Here is a 15,445-nt window from a genome sequence, read left to right on the forward strand (position 1 = left end):
CATTGCTATTAACTAAACTTCATATTTTATGTGGGTTTCACCAGTTTATCCATTAATGTCCTCTTTCTGTTCCAGGATCCAATTCAGAGTTATCACATTGCATTTAGTTGTCATGTCTCCCCAATGGTCTCTGGTCTGTGACAGTTTCTCAAGTTTTGTTTTTCATGACCTTAACAGTCTCAAGGAGTACTGGCTAGGTATTCTGTAGAATGTACTCCAGTGTGGGTTTGTCTGATGTTTTTCTCATGATTAGATTCTGAGATTATGGATTTTTGAAAGTATACAACAGAGGCGAAGTGCCCTTCTCATCAGATCATACCAGGTGTTACATGACAGCCACATGACATCACTGGTGATATTCACCTTCATCGCTTGGTTAAGGTAGTATTCGCCAGGATTCTTTACTGTCAAGATACTATTTTTCCCTTTCGCTACTCTATTCTTTGGAAATAAGTCTAGCCTACTCTCAGTGGGAATGGGAATTAAACTCCACCTCCTAAGGAGGAGAGTATCTACACATGCTATTTGAAATTGTTCTGTTAGAAAGATTTGTCTGTTCTCCACATTTCTTTAATCACTTTTATATCACTATGGACCCATGCTAACCTCTGGTCTAAAACCTGTGCTTTTTCTGCTGTACCAGACAAGAAATGACAAAGACCTATACTAAGACATTTGTTTCAGGGAAATTTATTTCAGATTTCAGAGGTTTTTAAAAGGTAGATTTGATAAGACTTGGTGACCTTGAATGTGACAGAGTGGTGGAGAAGGGAGTGTTTGAAAACAACGCTCAGATTTTGGTTTGAATGGCTGGAAATAAAATTTTGGTTTGAAATATTAACTAACAAATATGATGATTGGTTGTAGGCTTTGATAAAGCTTAGCTTCTTCAGAGACTGTATTTAGCCTATGTGTTACTGAATGCCCTGTTCTCCCAAGTAAGAGCAGAGCAAACAACTACTTTTCTTTCTGACTGAAACACTAGGGCCCCCTAGTGGACAGCCCCCCGGGTCCTGTTTCTTGTTGAAAGGATGCTTGGTTTTGTTTTTTGTTTGGTTGTGAGGTTTTTCCCTAGTTCATTTGCAGAGCAGAGATGCTTCATTCTGTTCTCTGTCTAATAAATTATTAAACCCTTCCCATTTTAAAGTAATCAGTTCAGCCCGTGTGACCTCATGTTCCTAAGAGGACAGTTACTCTCTGACAGTTACTCCCATGCTCTCATACTCTAAACCAGAAGATAGTTGATACTTGTTTTTTTTGTTTTTTTTAAATTTATTTTTTTTTAATTTATGGCTGTGTTGGGTCTCCGTTTCTGCGCAAGGGCTTTCTCTAGTTGTGGCAAGCGGGGGCCACTCTTCATCGCGGTGCACGGGCCTCTCACCATCGCGGCCTCTCTTGCTGCGGAGCACAGGCTCCAGACGCGCAGGCCCAGCAACCGTGGCTCACGGGCCCAGCCGCTCCGCGGCACGCGGGATCCTCCCAGACCAGGGCTCGAACCCGTGTCCCCCGCATTGGCAGGCAGATTCTCAACCACTGCGCCACCAGGGAAGCCCCGATACTTGTTTTTAACTCATTTATCCTCTTATTCCATCTGGTGCTATATTAATGTTAATTCTTTGTTTCAGAGCCATCATCAACCACTTTAACCCCAAAATTGAATCCTACGCTGCTGTGAATCACATATCCCAACTGTCGGAGGAGCAGGTAAGCCACTACTTTCCTCATTGTGGCCCTAGTTCGTGGCTAGCATCAAGCCCTCTCTGATGGCAGAGGGATTCTGTGACTGAGCTTCTAATGGGAGTGGCAAGAGCTAGGCTGCTAAGAGGAATTAGTAAGGGATTTGTTGATAGTACTTTAAATAGAATGATGGCTTCTGTTTTTGTGCCATATGAAGGGTTTGCTTAATTATGTAGAAGATATGTAGGTGAAATTTTGGTGAATTGTTATTTTAGAGTGGGTGATATAGCATTTCTTCTTTTAATTTTAGGCAGAGTCATTTTGACTTTTGAAAATAAGAAATGAAAACTTAGCAGTGGTTGAAACTGGCAATTAGAAAAACCCTGAGTTCAGCTTAATTTGATGCTGTTTGGCTCCTTAAAACATGAGCCCTCCTTGGGGCAGATTTTCCTTAGTAATTGAGTTCTAATTTGCCTTGAGCAGTTATTTCGGGGCAGGTTTTTCTGTGGTATGGACCAAGTTGGAGATGCAGATAGTGTTGTGTGTTTGTTTTCCTTGAGTCTGGCCTGATTTCCTCTTCTCCCAAAATGCCTGTACTCGGCCCTGCATTATATAAAATTACAGATGGGGCTTTAGCATGGCATGGTATTGAACTTGATGTTTCAGAATGAGACTCTTGAGTCCTGTTTTTAAAAGCACAAAATGAGACATGTATTCACACAATCTTCCTTCCTTCCCACCCTACTCCCAAGTTGGAGGGCCTGGGTATTCATGAGGTGAGAGTCCAGATATAGGCTCCAAGCCAATTAAAAAAAAAAACACCTATGCTCTGCGCTCCCTTTTTTTGCCACTGAGCCTCTTGCTGGCAGGGCCAGCCAGCCAGCTGTTGTGTGATCGTGTGTTTAGTGTTCCTAAAAGCTGTTCCGCTCGCCAAATGAGGCACCAAGCAAGCCTTTTGCCTAACAGACAGCTTCTCAGTATTCCCACCAGTGGCTCTTTCCTCAGCCAGATGGATAGGACTCAATTAGTCTATCAGTTATTCCCCTTGACATATTTGTTCTCTTTTGTGAGGCCAGCTGTGAGAATCCATCCTCTTATTTAAACCGCTTTGATAAATGGCTTTCATTTTCTTTTTTCCTCTTCTGCCTATGGAGCAGTCCTAAGTCCTGTATAGGACTTTGATGCCACTGCTCTCTGTGAGGTGCTTCAAGATCCTACCTTTTTCTTGTTGGACCAGTTCAGATCAGTTTTATTATATCATTTTTATGCAAAAGAATTCAACATCTTGAATTTTGTATAGTGAAAGAAAGGGTGACTTTCTTACCACAGTGAGTTCTGGTTAGTCTAAAAGCTTTAAAAAAAAAAAAAAAGGAAGACACATTTCCCCAGTCAGCCACGTGCAGTATTCATCCCCCAGCAGCTTGGGAAGGTCAGGCAGAAATCTTCCTACAGCAGTAGCAGCCACAGACCAATAATAAAAATCCATTCTGGCGCATGAGGCAATCTGGAAAAGGATGATTAGCAAGCACGTGTCCTCACCCTTCTCCAACTTCTTTCAAAGTTAAATGAAGTGATGAAAGTGACTCTCAGTAAGAGTCCACAAGCCAGAGATGAGGCGACTTTTATAGAGTGGGAGAGTACACAGCCCTATTTGAGAATGAGGAAGGGATAGCGCTCTCAAAGATTTATTTTCTTAGTCAGTAAGTAATTGCATGCCTGCTGTATACAAAGTGTGGTCCTGGGTAGTAGGGATCAGTGGTGAATAATCTAAGTGTAGTCCTTGCTCTCATGGAGTTTTTGTATATTCATTACCTCTCTTAACAACTCTTTTCACTTGGGTAGCGGGGGAAGGGTGATAACTATTCTGGGACCCTTTTCAAAACTGCCCTCAAAATAGTTGTTGCATCTCTTCCCTAAATGACTCTGAAGGGCAATAAATGACAGCATGAGGGTGCACTTGGTTTTATTCTCAGCATATCAGATTAAAAGTATTTTGACTCCTTGTTAATCTCCAACATGTGTTGGAGCACTTCTCTCCCCTCAGTTATGAACATTAATGCTAATGTCACTAATGTTAAGTGTATTCACAGCTTCTCAAAGAACTGGCTTTGGGATGCAATAGAGCCTGGTGGTCCAGTGGTTAAGACTCCGCGCTTCCAATTCAGGGGGCTTGGGTTCAGTCCCTGGTGGGAGAACTAAGATCCCACATGCCACTTGGCCAGAAAAAAAAAAAAAAGAAAGAAAGAAAAAGAAAAATAGGGCCTGCAGTTGTTAGCAGCAAACTAAGTAGAAAGAAAAAATCAGGAACTTAATCCCCAAGTAGATTCTAAAGTACTCCTAAAGTAAATCTAAAGACTATGGATAGGCGTTAACTGGGATTTATAGCACTTAGTAAGATAGCAGACAAGAGAGGGCTCTTTGCTAGATCTGCCTGCCTAGGCTGCCATTTTCTTCTGGCAAGAGGTTTAGTTCTGGCAACCCCCAGACACATTCTAGTGTGTGTTTGAGGCATTTCAAGATGATGTTTGTAAATTCATTATTGCTTAATAAACAAAGCCCAGTCTCGCACACTGGAGTTTCTTTTCAGATGTCCAGAAGATAGATGACATTTTTTTATTACTTCTCATTGGCTTCATGGAGGGCAAAGCTTTTTAATCAGTTAATACCCTCAGTGTGACTGAATGGTCATTCATTTTCTAGTGTAATAAACTGCGTGCATTTTTATATTGTATACACAGGTGTCATATTTGTCTGGAGTTGATTGTGAAGCTTGCTCATTTTGACTCCTTTTGTGTGTTTGTGGTAAAATCTGCATAAAATTTACCATTTGAATAATTTTTAAGTGTACAGTTCAACGGCATTAAGTGCATTCACATTGTTGTGCAACCATCACTACTATCCATCTCCAGAACTTTTTCATCATTCCATGCTGAAACCCTAAACCCAGTAAACAATGACTCCTCATTTCCTGTACCCCCAGCCCCTGGTAACCACTATTCTACTATTTGTCTCTATGTATCTGACTATTCTAGGGGTCTCACAGAAAGTGGAATCATACAATATTTGTCCTTTTGTATATGGTTTATTTCTCTTAGCAAAATGTCTTCAAGGTTTGTCCATGTTGTAGCATGTATCAGAATTTCATTCCTTTCAAAGGTGAATAATATTCCATTGTATGTGTATAGCACATTTTGTTTATCCTAACCATCGGTGGACATTTGGGTTGTTTCCACCTTTTGGCTATTGTGAAGAATGCTGCTATGAATGTTGGTGTTTTGAGTCCCTGCTTTCAGTTCTTTTGTGTATATACCCAGAGGTGGGACTGCTGGATCAAATGGTAGTTAATTCTATGTTTAATTTTTTGAGAAGCCATCATAGTGTTTCCCACAGTGGCTGCACCATTTTACATTCCAATTTTTCCACATCCTTGTCAACACTGGTTGATTTTTTTTATAATAGCTATCCTAATGGAGGTGAAGTAGTATCTCATTATAGTTCTGATTTTTATTTCCCTAATCATTATTAATGTTGAGCATCTTTTTATGTGTTTATTGGCCATTCATTTATCGTCTTTGGAGAAATGTCTCTTCAAGCCCCTTGCCCATTTTTTAATTGGGTTGTTTGGATTTTTGTTGTTGAGTTTTAGGAATTCTTTATATATTCTAGATATTTATCCTTCATCAGACATGTGATTTGCAAATACTTTCTCCCATTCTGTGGGTTGCCTTTTTACTATGTTGACAGTGTCCCTTGATGCACAGGTTTTCAATTTTGATGAAGCCCTGTTTGTCTGTTCTTTGGTTGCCTGTAATTCTGGTGTCATCATTGCTAAATCCAATGTCATGAAACTTTTCCCCTATGTTTTTTTCTAAGAGTTGTATAGTTTTAGCTCTTACATTTAGGTCTTTGACCTATTTTGAATTAATTTTTGTATATGGTGTTTGGTAAGGGCGCTTTGACCGCTTTTTGTATTTCACATATCTTTAGAATAAAGTTTATGGAGAAGGTACAACTTGCTTTTCCAAGAACTGTGAAACTACTCCCAGTTTATTCCCTACTGGGTTTGCTTGTCTTTAGTACATCTTATAAAAATTGTCCTTCAGGCCCCTTGCCCACCCTCAGCTGAGATTTAGCTCCTTTCTCTTCTCAGTACAGCTTGTTGATAAGCGTCTGTCCCTAGCTGGTAGAATCATTTGTTATGCCCCTATCCCTACCAGTGACACGCACCCTGATTTTTATTATCTCACGAGGATAGCTGAGTCACACAACCTGTGGCTTTTTCATAGATAAATCCCAGCGACCTTTTGTTTCTACTAAATAAATGTGGAAGGAAGGTATTTAAGAGAAACTCTAGACCTGAGACTAAATCTTGGGTTTGGATGCTTTGAGGATATACTGTCTTGATGATGCAATGCTCTCTGCAAATAAGTATGTTAAAATAGAAGAGCTCTTCAGGGGGTTCTCCTCCCTATCCTGTCCTACCCTAAACTCTTATATACTCCCTGTCCTTTATTCCTGCTTTTCAAATTAGGAAAAAGACTTTTTTATTACTGGCTACTAGAATTGGGTCTACACTTCAAGAGATCTGTCATGAAATTTTTTGGAATACTAGCTCACAGGTTTTTAACCCAAAGTCCAAGAATAGGCTTTAGAAAATTACTGCACACTCTGAAATTGTGTAAAATTATGCATATGTCCTTTTTTTTTTTTCTTGAAGAGGGTCCATCTTTCTTGAAAGTCTCAGTCAGCCTTTGACCACTTCAACACACAATTTTTTTTTAAAGAATCACTGGCTTAGGTGCCTTGAATAGTACCTCATACTTCCTTGCCCCCAAAGCCATCAGACCTTTGAAAATGCCCGTTGAAGATCTTAAGCACCTTTTAGACTATTCACTATTTGTTTTGGTTTGCAAATGCTATGACATTGATTTATATCAGCTCTAACTTCCTTATAGGCAAAAGAGGGATTCATAGCAGAACTTTACAGAAGATTCTCTAGAGCCCTGAATATCTAGAGTACATAGTGACAATTTAGGATTCAAGTCGAAACCTTCCCTGAGCACCTGATTCCTTAAGCTTTCAGTCACACTGATGACCAATTTTGTGCCTTTGAAATATCCCATTGGAAAACAAGTAAATGGCCCACTTTTACTTTCTTCAGCCTTCATTCAGCTATCAGTATTTTAGCATTTAGTGCTTTGTGCTTTAGATTGAGCCAGGCATTTGAGGGATACAGAGGTATGATAAAGGGCCTTTGTTCTCAAAGGATGAAGTAAGTGCAGAAGATGGCTTAAGGCAATTTATTATCGATAGCCGGCCAGTACTAGCAATAGGATCTGTGGGTTCCTGTTGGAGAAAGATCTCTGCAGGTTGTGGTGGTCAGGAAAGGCCATGTGGAAGAGAGAAGAAGTGAGTTGGGCCTTGAAAGAGGAAGGATAGGAACTGGATAAATGGAGAGGCACAGATTGTAAAATGTACTCAAAGCCAGGACCTGAAAAGGACAGAAAGAGTGGAGAAAAGTCCCAGAGTTTCTATGCCTTGTCCTTGGGTCCCAGGGCACCCAGGGGCTGGATGCCTTAGAAATATAATTCAGTCATTTAAATTGTTAGCACATCTTCCATAAACCCTAGTGCACTGACTCTCATCCCTGTCTTAATTGTACTGCCTTTGATTCAGTTCACAAGCATTCATCTCAAAGGCCTAGTATGAACCAGCCTCAGTGCTACTAGGCATATGATTAGACCTACTGAGCAAACCTATCTCTCTCTTTTTTTCTTCCTGGTAAAAAACACATAACAAAATTTGTCACCTTAACCATTCTTAAGTGTACACTACAGTAGTGTTAATATATACATTGTTGTGCAATTTATCATGGGTTTGAGCCCTGGACTGGGAAGATCCCACATGCCACGGAGCAAGTAAGCCCATGCACCAGAACTACTGAGCCTGTGTTCTACAGTTCGTGAGCCACAACTACTGAGCCCACGTGCCACAACTACTGAAGCCTGCACGCCTAGAGCCTGTGCTACTCAACAAGAGAAGCCACCACAATGAGAAGCCCACGCACCGCAACAAAGAGTAGCCCCCACTCACTGCAACTAGAGAAAGCCTGTGTGCAGCAACGAAGACCCAACGCAGCCAAAAATAAATAAATAAATTAATTAATTAAAAAAAAAAAACCAAAGACTGAAACTCTGTGTATTGAACAACTCCTCTTTCCCTGCCCTCCACCTTGCCCCTGGCAACTACCATTCTACTTTCTGTTTCTAAGCGTGAGCAAACCTATCTTGAAGCTGGTATTCCTTTAAACCAAGTGGCCCAGGGGCTTGCTAAAAATTTTTCATACAAATTTAGGAATTTTCCGGGAAGATCACAAAGGTGGTCTGCTGGCACCCCCATGTGTCACAGGACTGTAGGACAATGTCACCAGATGCCTCCCATTATTTCTTCAAGTCTCCACTCTCACTAAGGCTTTGGATTTTGGATTCAGAGGAGGCCCTGTATAATGTCGTATGTTATAAGAGGTATCTTCGAAAGTATTATGGTGAAACAGAGAATCATTCATTTGTAGGAATAGGTTAAAGTCAATTAGGGAAACAAAAAATGCTTCACATCTGATTGAGTGAAAGTTGCATTGGAAGCTGAGTATTTATTTTCATCTGTTAGTCATCTTTCTAACCCTTTTTGCTTTTCTCCTGATCCTAAGATAATAGCCACTATAAATAACTGCTGGGTGTTTAAAGATCCTAACGAAACCTAACTTTATTTTCCCAGAGAACAGTGAGATACTGCTAATAAGAGGAGAGCCCTAGTTTGTGGGGCAAACATTGTTAGGGTGTCTGGGTGGCACCCGTTACTTGTGAACATCTAGGAGGAAGCACAGAAAGATCTTGGGGAGATATCCTAAAAGCTTCAAGGCTTATGAGGAAAATGGAGCCTGGTACTTCAACTTTAGAGTTCTTGGCCCTTGGGGTACTAGTAAATGTTTAACAACTGGTAGAGGGGTGAGTGGTTGGAGGGGGCTGATTTGTAGTGCTGAGGGTGAATGCTCCCACCATGGCTACCAATGTGAAGCCAAGTGGCTCTCACAGTGCTTGAAAATTTAACAATCATCTCTCACAGGCCAAGCATGTGTAAGTCAGCTCCAGCATACCACTGGTTGTTGAGGAAGTCAGCTCCAGCATACCACTGGTTGTTGAGGAAGACTGGGAGAAGGGGGCTGTAAAGCTGTGAGGCGGGGCTTTCTGAGCAGGAGGTGAGTGTGGGTCACTTTCCCCATGGAGCCACCTATATTGCCTCACAGGGCAATCGAGTCCTCTGAGCAGCCCATTCTGAGAGCCCCTGTGATGTTTTCTCATCTTAAAACAGGGCCTTGGCAGAGACATATGCTGGTGAGCTGAGATTTAAGACTCTCACGATAGCCATAACTCAGTTTCCCGTACTTGGCATTGTGTTTTTGTACAACAGCCTGTAGTTTTGCACTGCCTCTCTATAACCGTGAGTGATGGTTGCTGTGGGAACTCTTAGTACGAGCATGTGACACAAGCATTGGCTGTCTGACCCTTCCTCTCTTGGTGTCTTTGTTTAGATTCTGACATTTCAATTGACCTATTTGGCAGGAAAAGGTTTGATATGAGTTAATTTGTTCATTGGATTCACCAAAGCCGAAAGACACAAAGTGAGAGGCAGAGGGATTTTCCTACAAGCTGCTAAACCTTGGAAATCAACTTTATGTTACATAGGGCATCTTGAGAAGGTCCACTTAAGAAGGTCAGCTGATTATGTGCTGCTAGGATGTCCACTCTCTTACTTGGACCAAGAGGTAAGCTGCACTACCAGAGACAGGGGAGCAAGCTGGATTTTAGCTCCTCTGAATAGGGAAGAAAGTATCTTGGATTTAAAAAAGGACACAAATAGATAAAAGGAAAGGAACAACTAGGAGTTTTTGAGCTAGGCACTTTTACTTAGGTTATGTAATTAATTCTTTAATCAGTTGTTTGAGGTAGGTACAGTTATCCTCATTTTATAAATGACGATGCTAAAGAGACTAAGTAATTTGTTCCAGATCACACAGCTGTTAGTGGTAAAGCCATAGTGTGAACGTAGGTCAGTCTGACACCAAAGTCTGAGCTTTTCATTGGCCGAAGCACTTGAGACAACTGGAGTTTGTCAAGTATCCTGAAGGAAGAGGCAAGTCAGGATAGGAAGGTGCAGGGAGAAGCAGAGAGAATGGGGATAACAGGGCTCATTCCTAAGGGGTGGGGAAAGGTCCTGGTTTGGGAATGGCCCATTCAGTTAAGGAAAGAAAGTACTGAACAGGGACCTGGAGAGTTTGCCTGCCAGTTAGGCAGAAATGCCTAAGTAGAGGCTCCTGGCACAGTATGATAACTTTATAAATGAGGGAAAAGTCTCTTTATTCCATACAAGCATGTCAGAAAAGTCACTATGAGAAATAAAGCTTTTCCACACACCAAAGGAAGATGACAAATTTTTAAAAAGTTCTTATGTACTTATTTCTTTTAAAGATAATATATTTATGTGGGTCAAAACCAAAAAAGTAGCACACTGAATTTTAATTATCTTCAAAAGTGGTAGTTCCATTTTGTTTAAAAAAATAAAGGGAAAATGAAGATTCAAAATTAATGTCCCACAGCCAAGCTAGATGAATGCAGAGGTCACTGGTGAAGAGCTCAGCTTATTATTCATGTCTGCCACTGTCAGCATTTTCTTCAATTAACTATGAATTTTGAAATGCCCATCACATAAACTTTCTGGTCTTCCTCAGTCAGGCTTCATTGTCGGTGAAGCTTCATTGGCAGTGCATGGGAGGAGTAGCTTTGGAGCTCGTAGGAACTCTAGTAGTTGTCAGCTTTTCAAGAGGTTACAGGAGACAGCAGCCCTTGCTTTCTTGGTTTAAGCTAAGAAGGACCCTTTATCCCAGTTACTAGATGTACAGGTAGGACTTCACTCTTCAGTTTGTTTATTTATTTATTTGGCTGTGTTGGGTCCTAGTTGCGGCATGCGGGATCTTTCCTTGCAGTGCGTGGGCTTCTCTCTAGTTGTGGCGTGCGGGTTTTCTCTCTCAAGTTGAGGCACATGGGCTCAGTAGTTGTGGCACGCAGGCTTAGTTGCCCTGTGGCATATGCGATCTTAGTTCCCTGACTAGGGATTGAACCCACGCCCCCTGCATTGGAAGGTAGATTCTTTACCACTGAACCACCAGGGAAGTCCCTTCAGTTTGTTTTTTAGCCACCTCCTTCCTTCCAAATAGATCTTCATGTACTTCTGTTTTATTTCCATTGCAACCTCTTTCCGAGGAGGTAGCTCAAAACTCTATAAGGTGTGCTTGGAAGAGTATGGTTTGCCACTGTGATAGTAACATTGGAGGCCAGAAGTGTCACTATGCAAACTGTTATCTCTGTTATAAGCTGTGTTAATTGGAAATGTTTTTGCTAAGTACCATAACAGCACTTTGACCTTTCACAGTGACCCTGCTCAAAAAGAAGTTACAGTCTTAGAAATGAGCCAGCCAGCTAGAAGGGAAACTGTGGATAGCCCACAAATGGGATTTCTGTTAAAGAATTTTGTCTGTTAAGGAGGGATAGATAAGTGAGGCCTGGCAGGGAGGCAGAGACCCCATATCAGATTGTCGGAGAGATGGTGTTTTCTGTTTCCCTCCCTGAGATGTGATATATTTCCAAGAAAAGAAAGCTCAAGTAGGGAGGACAGAGATCTGCCTCTTGGTTTCAGCTGGGTGGAGTGTCCAGCCTGCAATAAGCCATAGAGAGGGAGAAGGCCTGATGCGATATTTGGTAAACATGTGTATCATGTTCCCCCACCGCTATTATCTTGGCTGCCTCTTGGTGTGATTGCATGCCTTGCTTGTGCAGGGTAAGGACCTGGGCTTGTTGGATCTGTAATTAGTGCAAAGAAAAGCTTCACAAGCTTCACCCCTGGAAACAAGGGGTTTCTAGGACTTCAACCAAATCAAGTCAGGGAGGTGGGGCAACTACCCAGGGAAATTAAAGAAAGTCATTGTCGCCACTCCTTTAACCAACTGATGGCCTTTCACGAATCACCCACTGTGAGGCTCATTATCTGGTCCACCTTTCTGAAAGGCAGAGCCAGCCTGTCAGATCAATAAATTTCAGGGCAATCAAGAGCCCTTTGGTAGCAGGCTTGAAAGACATGGATGGACTGGAGAACTGGCCAACTTAAATTGGTTCTGAAGGGACTTCCCTGGTGGCGCAGTCATTAAGAATCTGCCTGCCAATGCAGGAGACACGGGTTGGAGTGCTGGTCCAGGAAGATCCCACATGCTGTGGAGCAGCTAAGCCTGTGCGCTACAACTACTGAGCCTGTGCTCTAGAGCCCACGAACCACGACTCCTGAGCCCATGTGCCACAACTACTGAAGCCCGCACGCCTAGAGCCCGTGCTCCACAACAAGAGAAGCCACCGCAATTAGAAGCCCGTGCACTGCAACGAAGAGTAGCCCCTGCTCGCCGCAACTAGAGAAAGCCTGCACGCAGCAATGAAGACCCAATGCAGCCTAATTAATTAATTAATTAATTTTAAAAATTGGTTCTGAAATTGAGTTTGGTCCTGAAGTATATGAGACGAAAATAGAAAGGGGAAAAAAATCTTCTGCATATTATATACAAGTTGGCTGTATAGAGGAAACAGTTATCTTTTAAAAGGCATCATCTTTTTTAGCATAAGAGATTTGTGTCCACCTTTTGGATCCTTGTTTCCAAACAATTATATTGGATGATTGTGCCCTGGAGAGATATTCACGTTATCTTGGATAGAAAGTCACTGTAAGCCCCTAGTGGAGGGGAAGGATGCTCACTCAAATGAGGCCTGTGAGTTTGTTATCAGGTTACTATTTGTTCTAGCTCCTGTACTGTTGGCTTGTTTTCTTTTTTCCAGCCACTTTGAGCTGAAGTGTTCTGAAAAAGAATCAATTCTTGCCTCCCAAGGAAGTTCTCAGAACCTGCTTTTGTCTAAGAATTCTCTGCTTCTGGGTGTCCTTGGTTCGTTCAGCAAGACAAGGAATAGGTGCCCCAGCTTCACATCCCCCAGATTATTTCTTTTCTGTGCAGAAGGACAGAGGTTTCTGCTCTGTGCCAAGCCAGGGGATATAAAAATGCAAAAATCATACATGCCCTTGAGGACTTCACAGTATAAGAATCAGGATCACTAATTTCTTGCTTAGACCTTTGCTTCTGTGCCCTCCTGTAGACCTCACTTAGCTGGTGTATTTGGCCTGCTTGTAGCAGCATCCCCCAGCCTTTTATAAACCTAAGAAGGTTTAGGTTTGTAGGTACCCTAGTGAAAAAATGCCTCATTATAAATCTGTAAATGGTTGGCTGATAACCCTAATTTGGAGTGAGTTTCCACAAGGAGAGCCATGATTGTCTCATATCTTTCACCCTTGCCTCAGTTTCATAAAAAAGGCAAAAGTGAAACTTTCATTAGATGTCCTTGGTAAAGGTAGGACTCTGTAAGTTCCTGAGCTTGGCAAATGATTGAGTTTGTCAAAAGATCCAGCTACAGTACACCCACTTAGAAAAACCTCATGTGGCTACTGCCCAGCTGAAAATGATTTCAAACACTGTTGATTGCTACCTGGAGTCCCTTTAATTTGTCAGGGAGGATTGCCAGGGATGGAGAGGTAGGGAGGAGTAGCACAATGAGGGGAATCTTTGGCCTTGTGGAAATACTAGGAACTCCTGGCTTACAGATACTGATATTTCAGTCTGAATCATTCTTGCCCCAACCAAAAATGGAATGGTAAGACCAAAAAAGACATAAGTTTACTGCCATGGCCCTACTTTTTTTTTTTTGGCCTAGTCATGATTTACTGGACTTAACTTTTTACTTAACTTTATTGAGATGTAATTAACATATAATAAAACATATTTGTGTAATCATCAGCATCACAAGATATAGGACATTTTACTTCCATCACTCATAAAAGTTCTCCTTTACAGTTAGTCTTATCTGCAGATCTGAGCCCTAGGCAACCACTGATGTAATTTCTATCACTATAGATATGTATTTTCTTTTTAAAATTTATTTATTATTTATTTTGGCTGCACTGGGTCTTAGTTGCAGCACGTGGGATCTTCATTGCAACATGCAGACTTCTTAGTTGCAGCATGGGGGCTTCTTAGTTGTGGCATGCATGCAGGAGCTAGTTCCTCGACCAGGGATCAAACCCGGGTGCCTTGCACTGGGAGCGTGGAGTCCTACCCAGTGGACCACCAGGGAAGTCCCTAGATTTGTCTTTTATAGAATTTCACGTAAACTCTGTTGTGTCTGAGATTCATCCATATTGTGACACTTCTAGCTGTTTACCGAAGAGAAATGAAAATATATGTCCACCCAAAGACTTGTATACAAATAATATTCATAATAGCATTATTCATGATAACCGAAAACTAGAAACAACTAAAGCAACCAGCAACTGAATGGGTAAACAAAATGTGATACATCCATACAATGGAATATTATTCAGCCATAAAAAGGAATGAAGTACTGATACCTGCTACAACATGGATGATTCTTGAAAACATATGCAAAATGAAGGAAGCCAGTCACAAAAGACCACATGTTGTGTGATTCCATTTATTTAAAATGTCCAGAATAAGCAAATCTATAGAGACAGAAAATAGATTGGTGGTTACCTAAAGCTGGGGTTGGGGAGTAAGCTGGGAAATGACTGCTAATGGTTATGAAGTTGATGAAAATGTTCTAAACTTAGATCATGGTGATCATTGCCCCCGCTATGTGAATATACTAAAACCATTGAATTGTACACTTAAAATGATTGAATTTTATGGTATGTAAATTATCTCTCAATAAAGATGTTTTTAAAAAGGAAGAAAAAAGAAACTGCTAAACTGTTTTCAAAAGTGGTTGTACCATTTTTAATTCCCACCAACAATGACTAAGAGTTCTAGCTACTCCATATCTTTGTCACACTTGGAATTGTGAGTGTTTTTAATTTTAGCCATTCTAGTGGGTAGGCAGTGCTATAGTAATACTGCATGCATAGTTTTTAAAATTACTGTTAATTTATTTTGCATGATGTTGAGCAGCTGATCATTTGCCTGTTTTTAAAATTTGATTATTATAATACTTATGAGTTTTTGTATTGATATATTCTGGATGCAAGTCATTTGTCATATATATGTATTGCAAATATTTTCTCCTAGTCAGTTGCTTGTATTTGCAAGTTATTAATGGTGTTTTCAAAGTCCAGACATTTTAATGAAGACCAACTTTAATACCATAAAGATGAATTTATTAATTTTTTAACACTTTTTGCTATTGTGTTTTATTTAGTAAATCTTTGCTTACTCCTAGTTGTGAAATTTTTCACCTGTATTTTCTTCCGTAAGTTTTATAGTTCTGTCTTTTACATTTAGTTCTATGCTCCATGTCAAGTTAATTTTTTGTAAAATGTTTGGTAATGGTAAATGTTCATCCATTTCCTGCCCACCCCCCCACCCCCTGCAGTATCCTGTTGTTCCATTGTCATTTGTTGAAAAGACTATTCCTTCCCCTATTGAAATACCTTGGCACATTTGTAAAAAATCAATTCACCATACATATGTGGGTCTATTTCTGAAGTATTAGTTCTGTTCCATTGGTCTAATATATGTCTAAATTTATGCCCTACACTGTCTTATTATAGGTCTGTAGTAAATCTTGAAATCAGGTAATATAAGTCCTCTGATTTTGCTCTTTTTAAAAGTTGT

At 40.8% G+C, this 15,445-nt stretch overlaps 1 protein-coding gene across 8 annotated transcripts in view; it reads left to right on the forward strand.

The window, feature by feature from the left end:
- The window catches only part of ARMH3 (armadillo like helical domain containing 3), a 181,605-nt gene that overhangs the window by 146,516 nt on the left and 19,644 nt on the right, over positions 1-15,445 (forward strand). For all 8 annotated transcript variants that reach the window (XM_059900248.1, XM_059900245.1, XM_059900252.1 and 5 more), the window contains one exon: positions 1,626-1,704. In XM_059900248.1, the coding sequence (XP_059756231.1) occupies positions 1,626-1,704 (79 nt within the window). The remainder of the gene's footprint in view (positions 1-1,625; positions 1,705-15,445) is intronic.

Source organism: Balaenoptera ricei, chromosome 16, assembly GCF_028023285.1.
Source record: "Balaenoptera ricei isolate mBalRic1 chromosome 16, mBalRic1.hap2, whole genome shotgun sequence".
Lineage (NCBI taxonomy): Eukaryota > Metazoa > Chordata > Mammalia > Artiodactyla > Balaenopteridae > Balaenoptera > Balaenoptera ricei.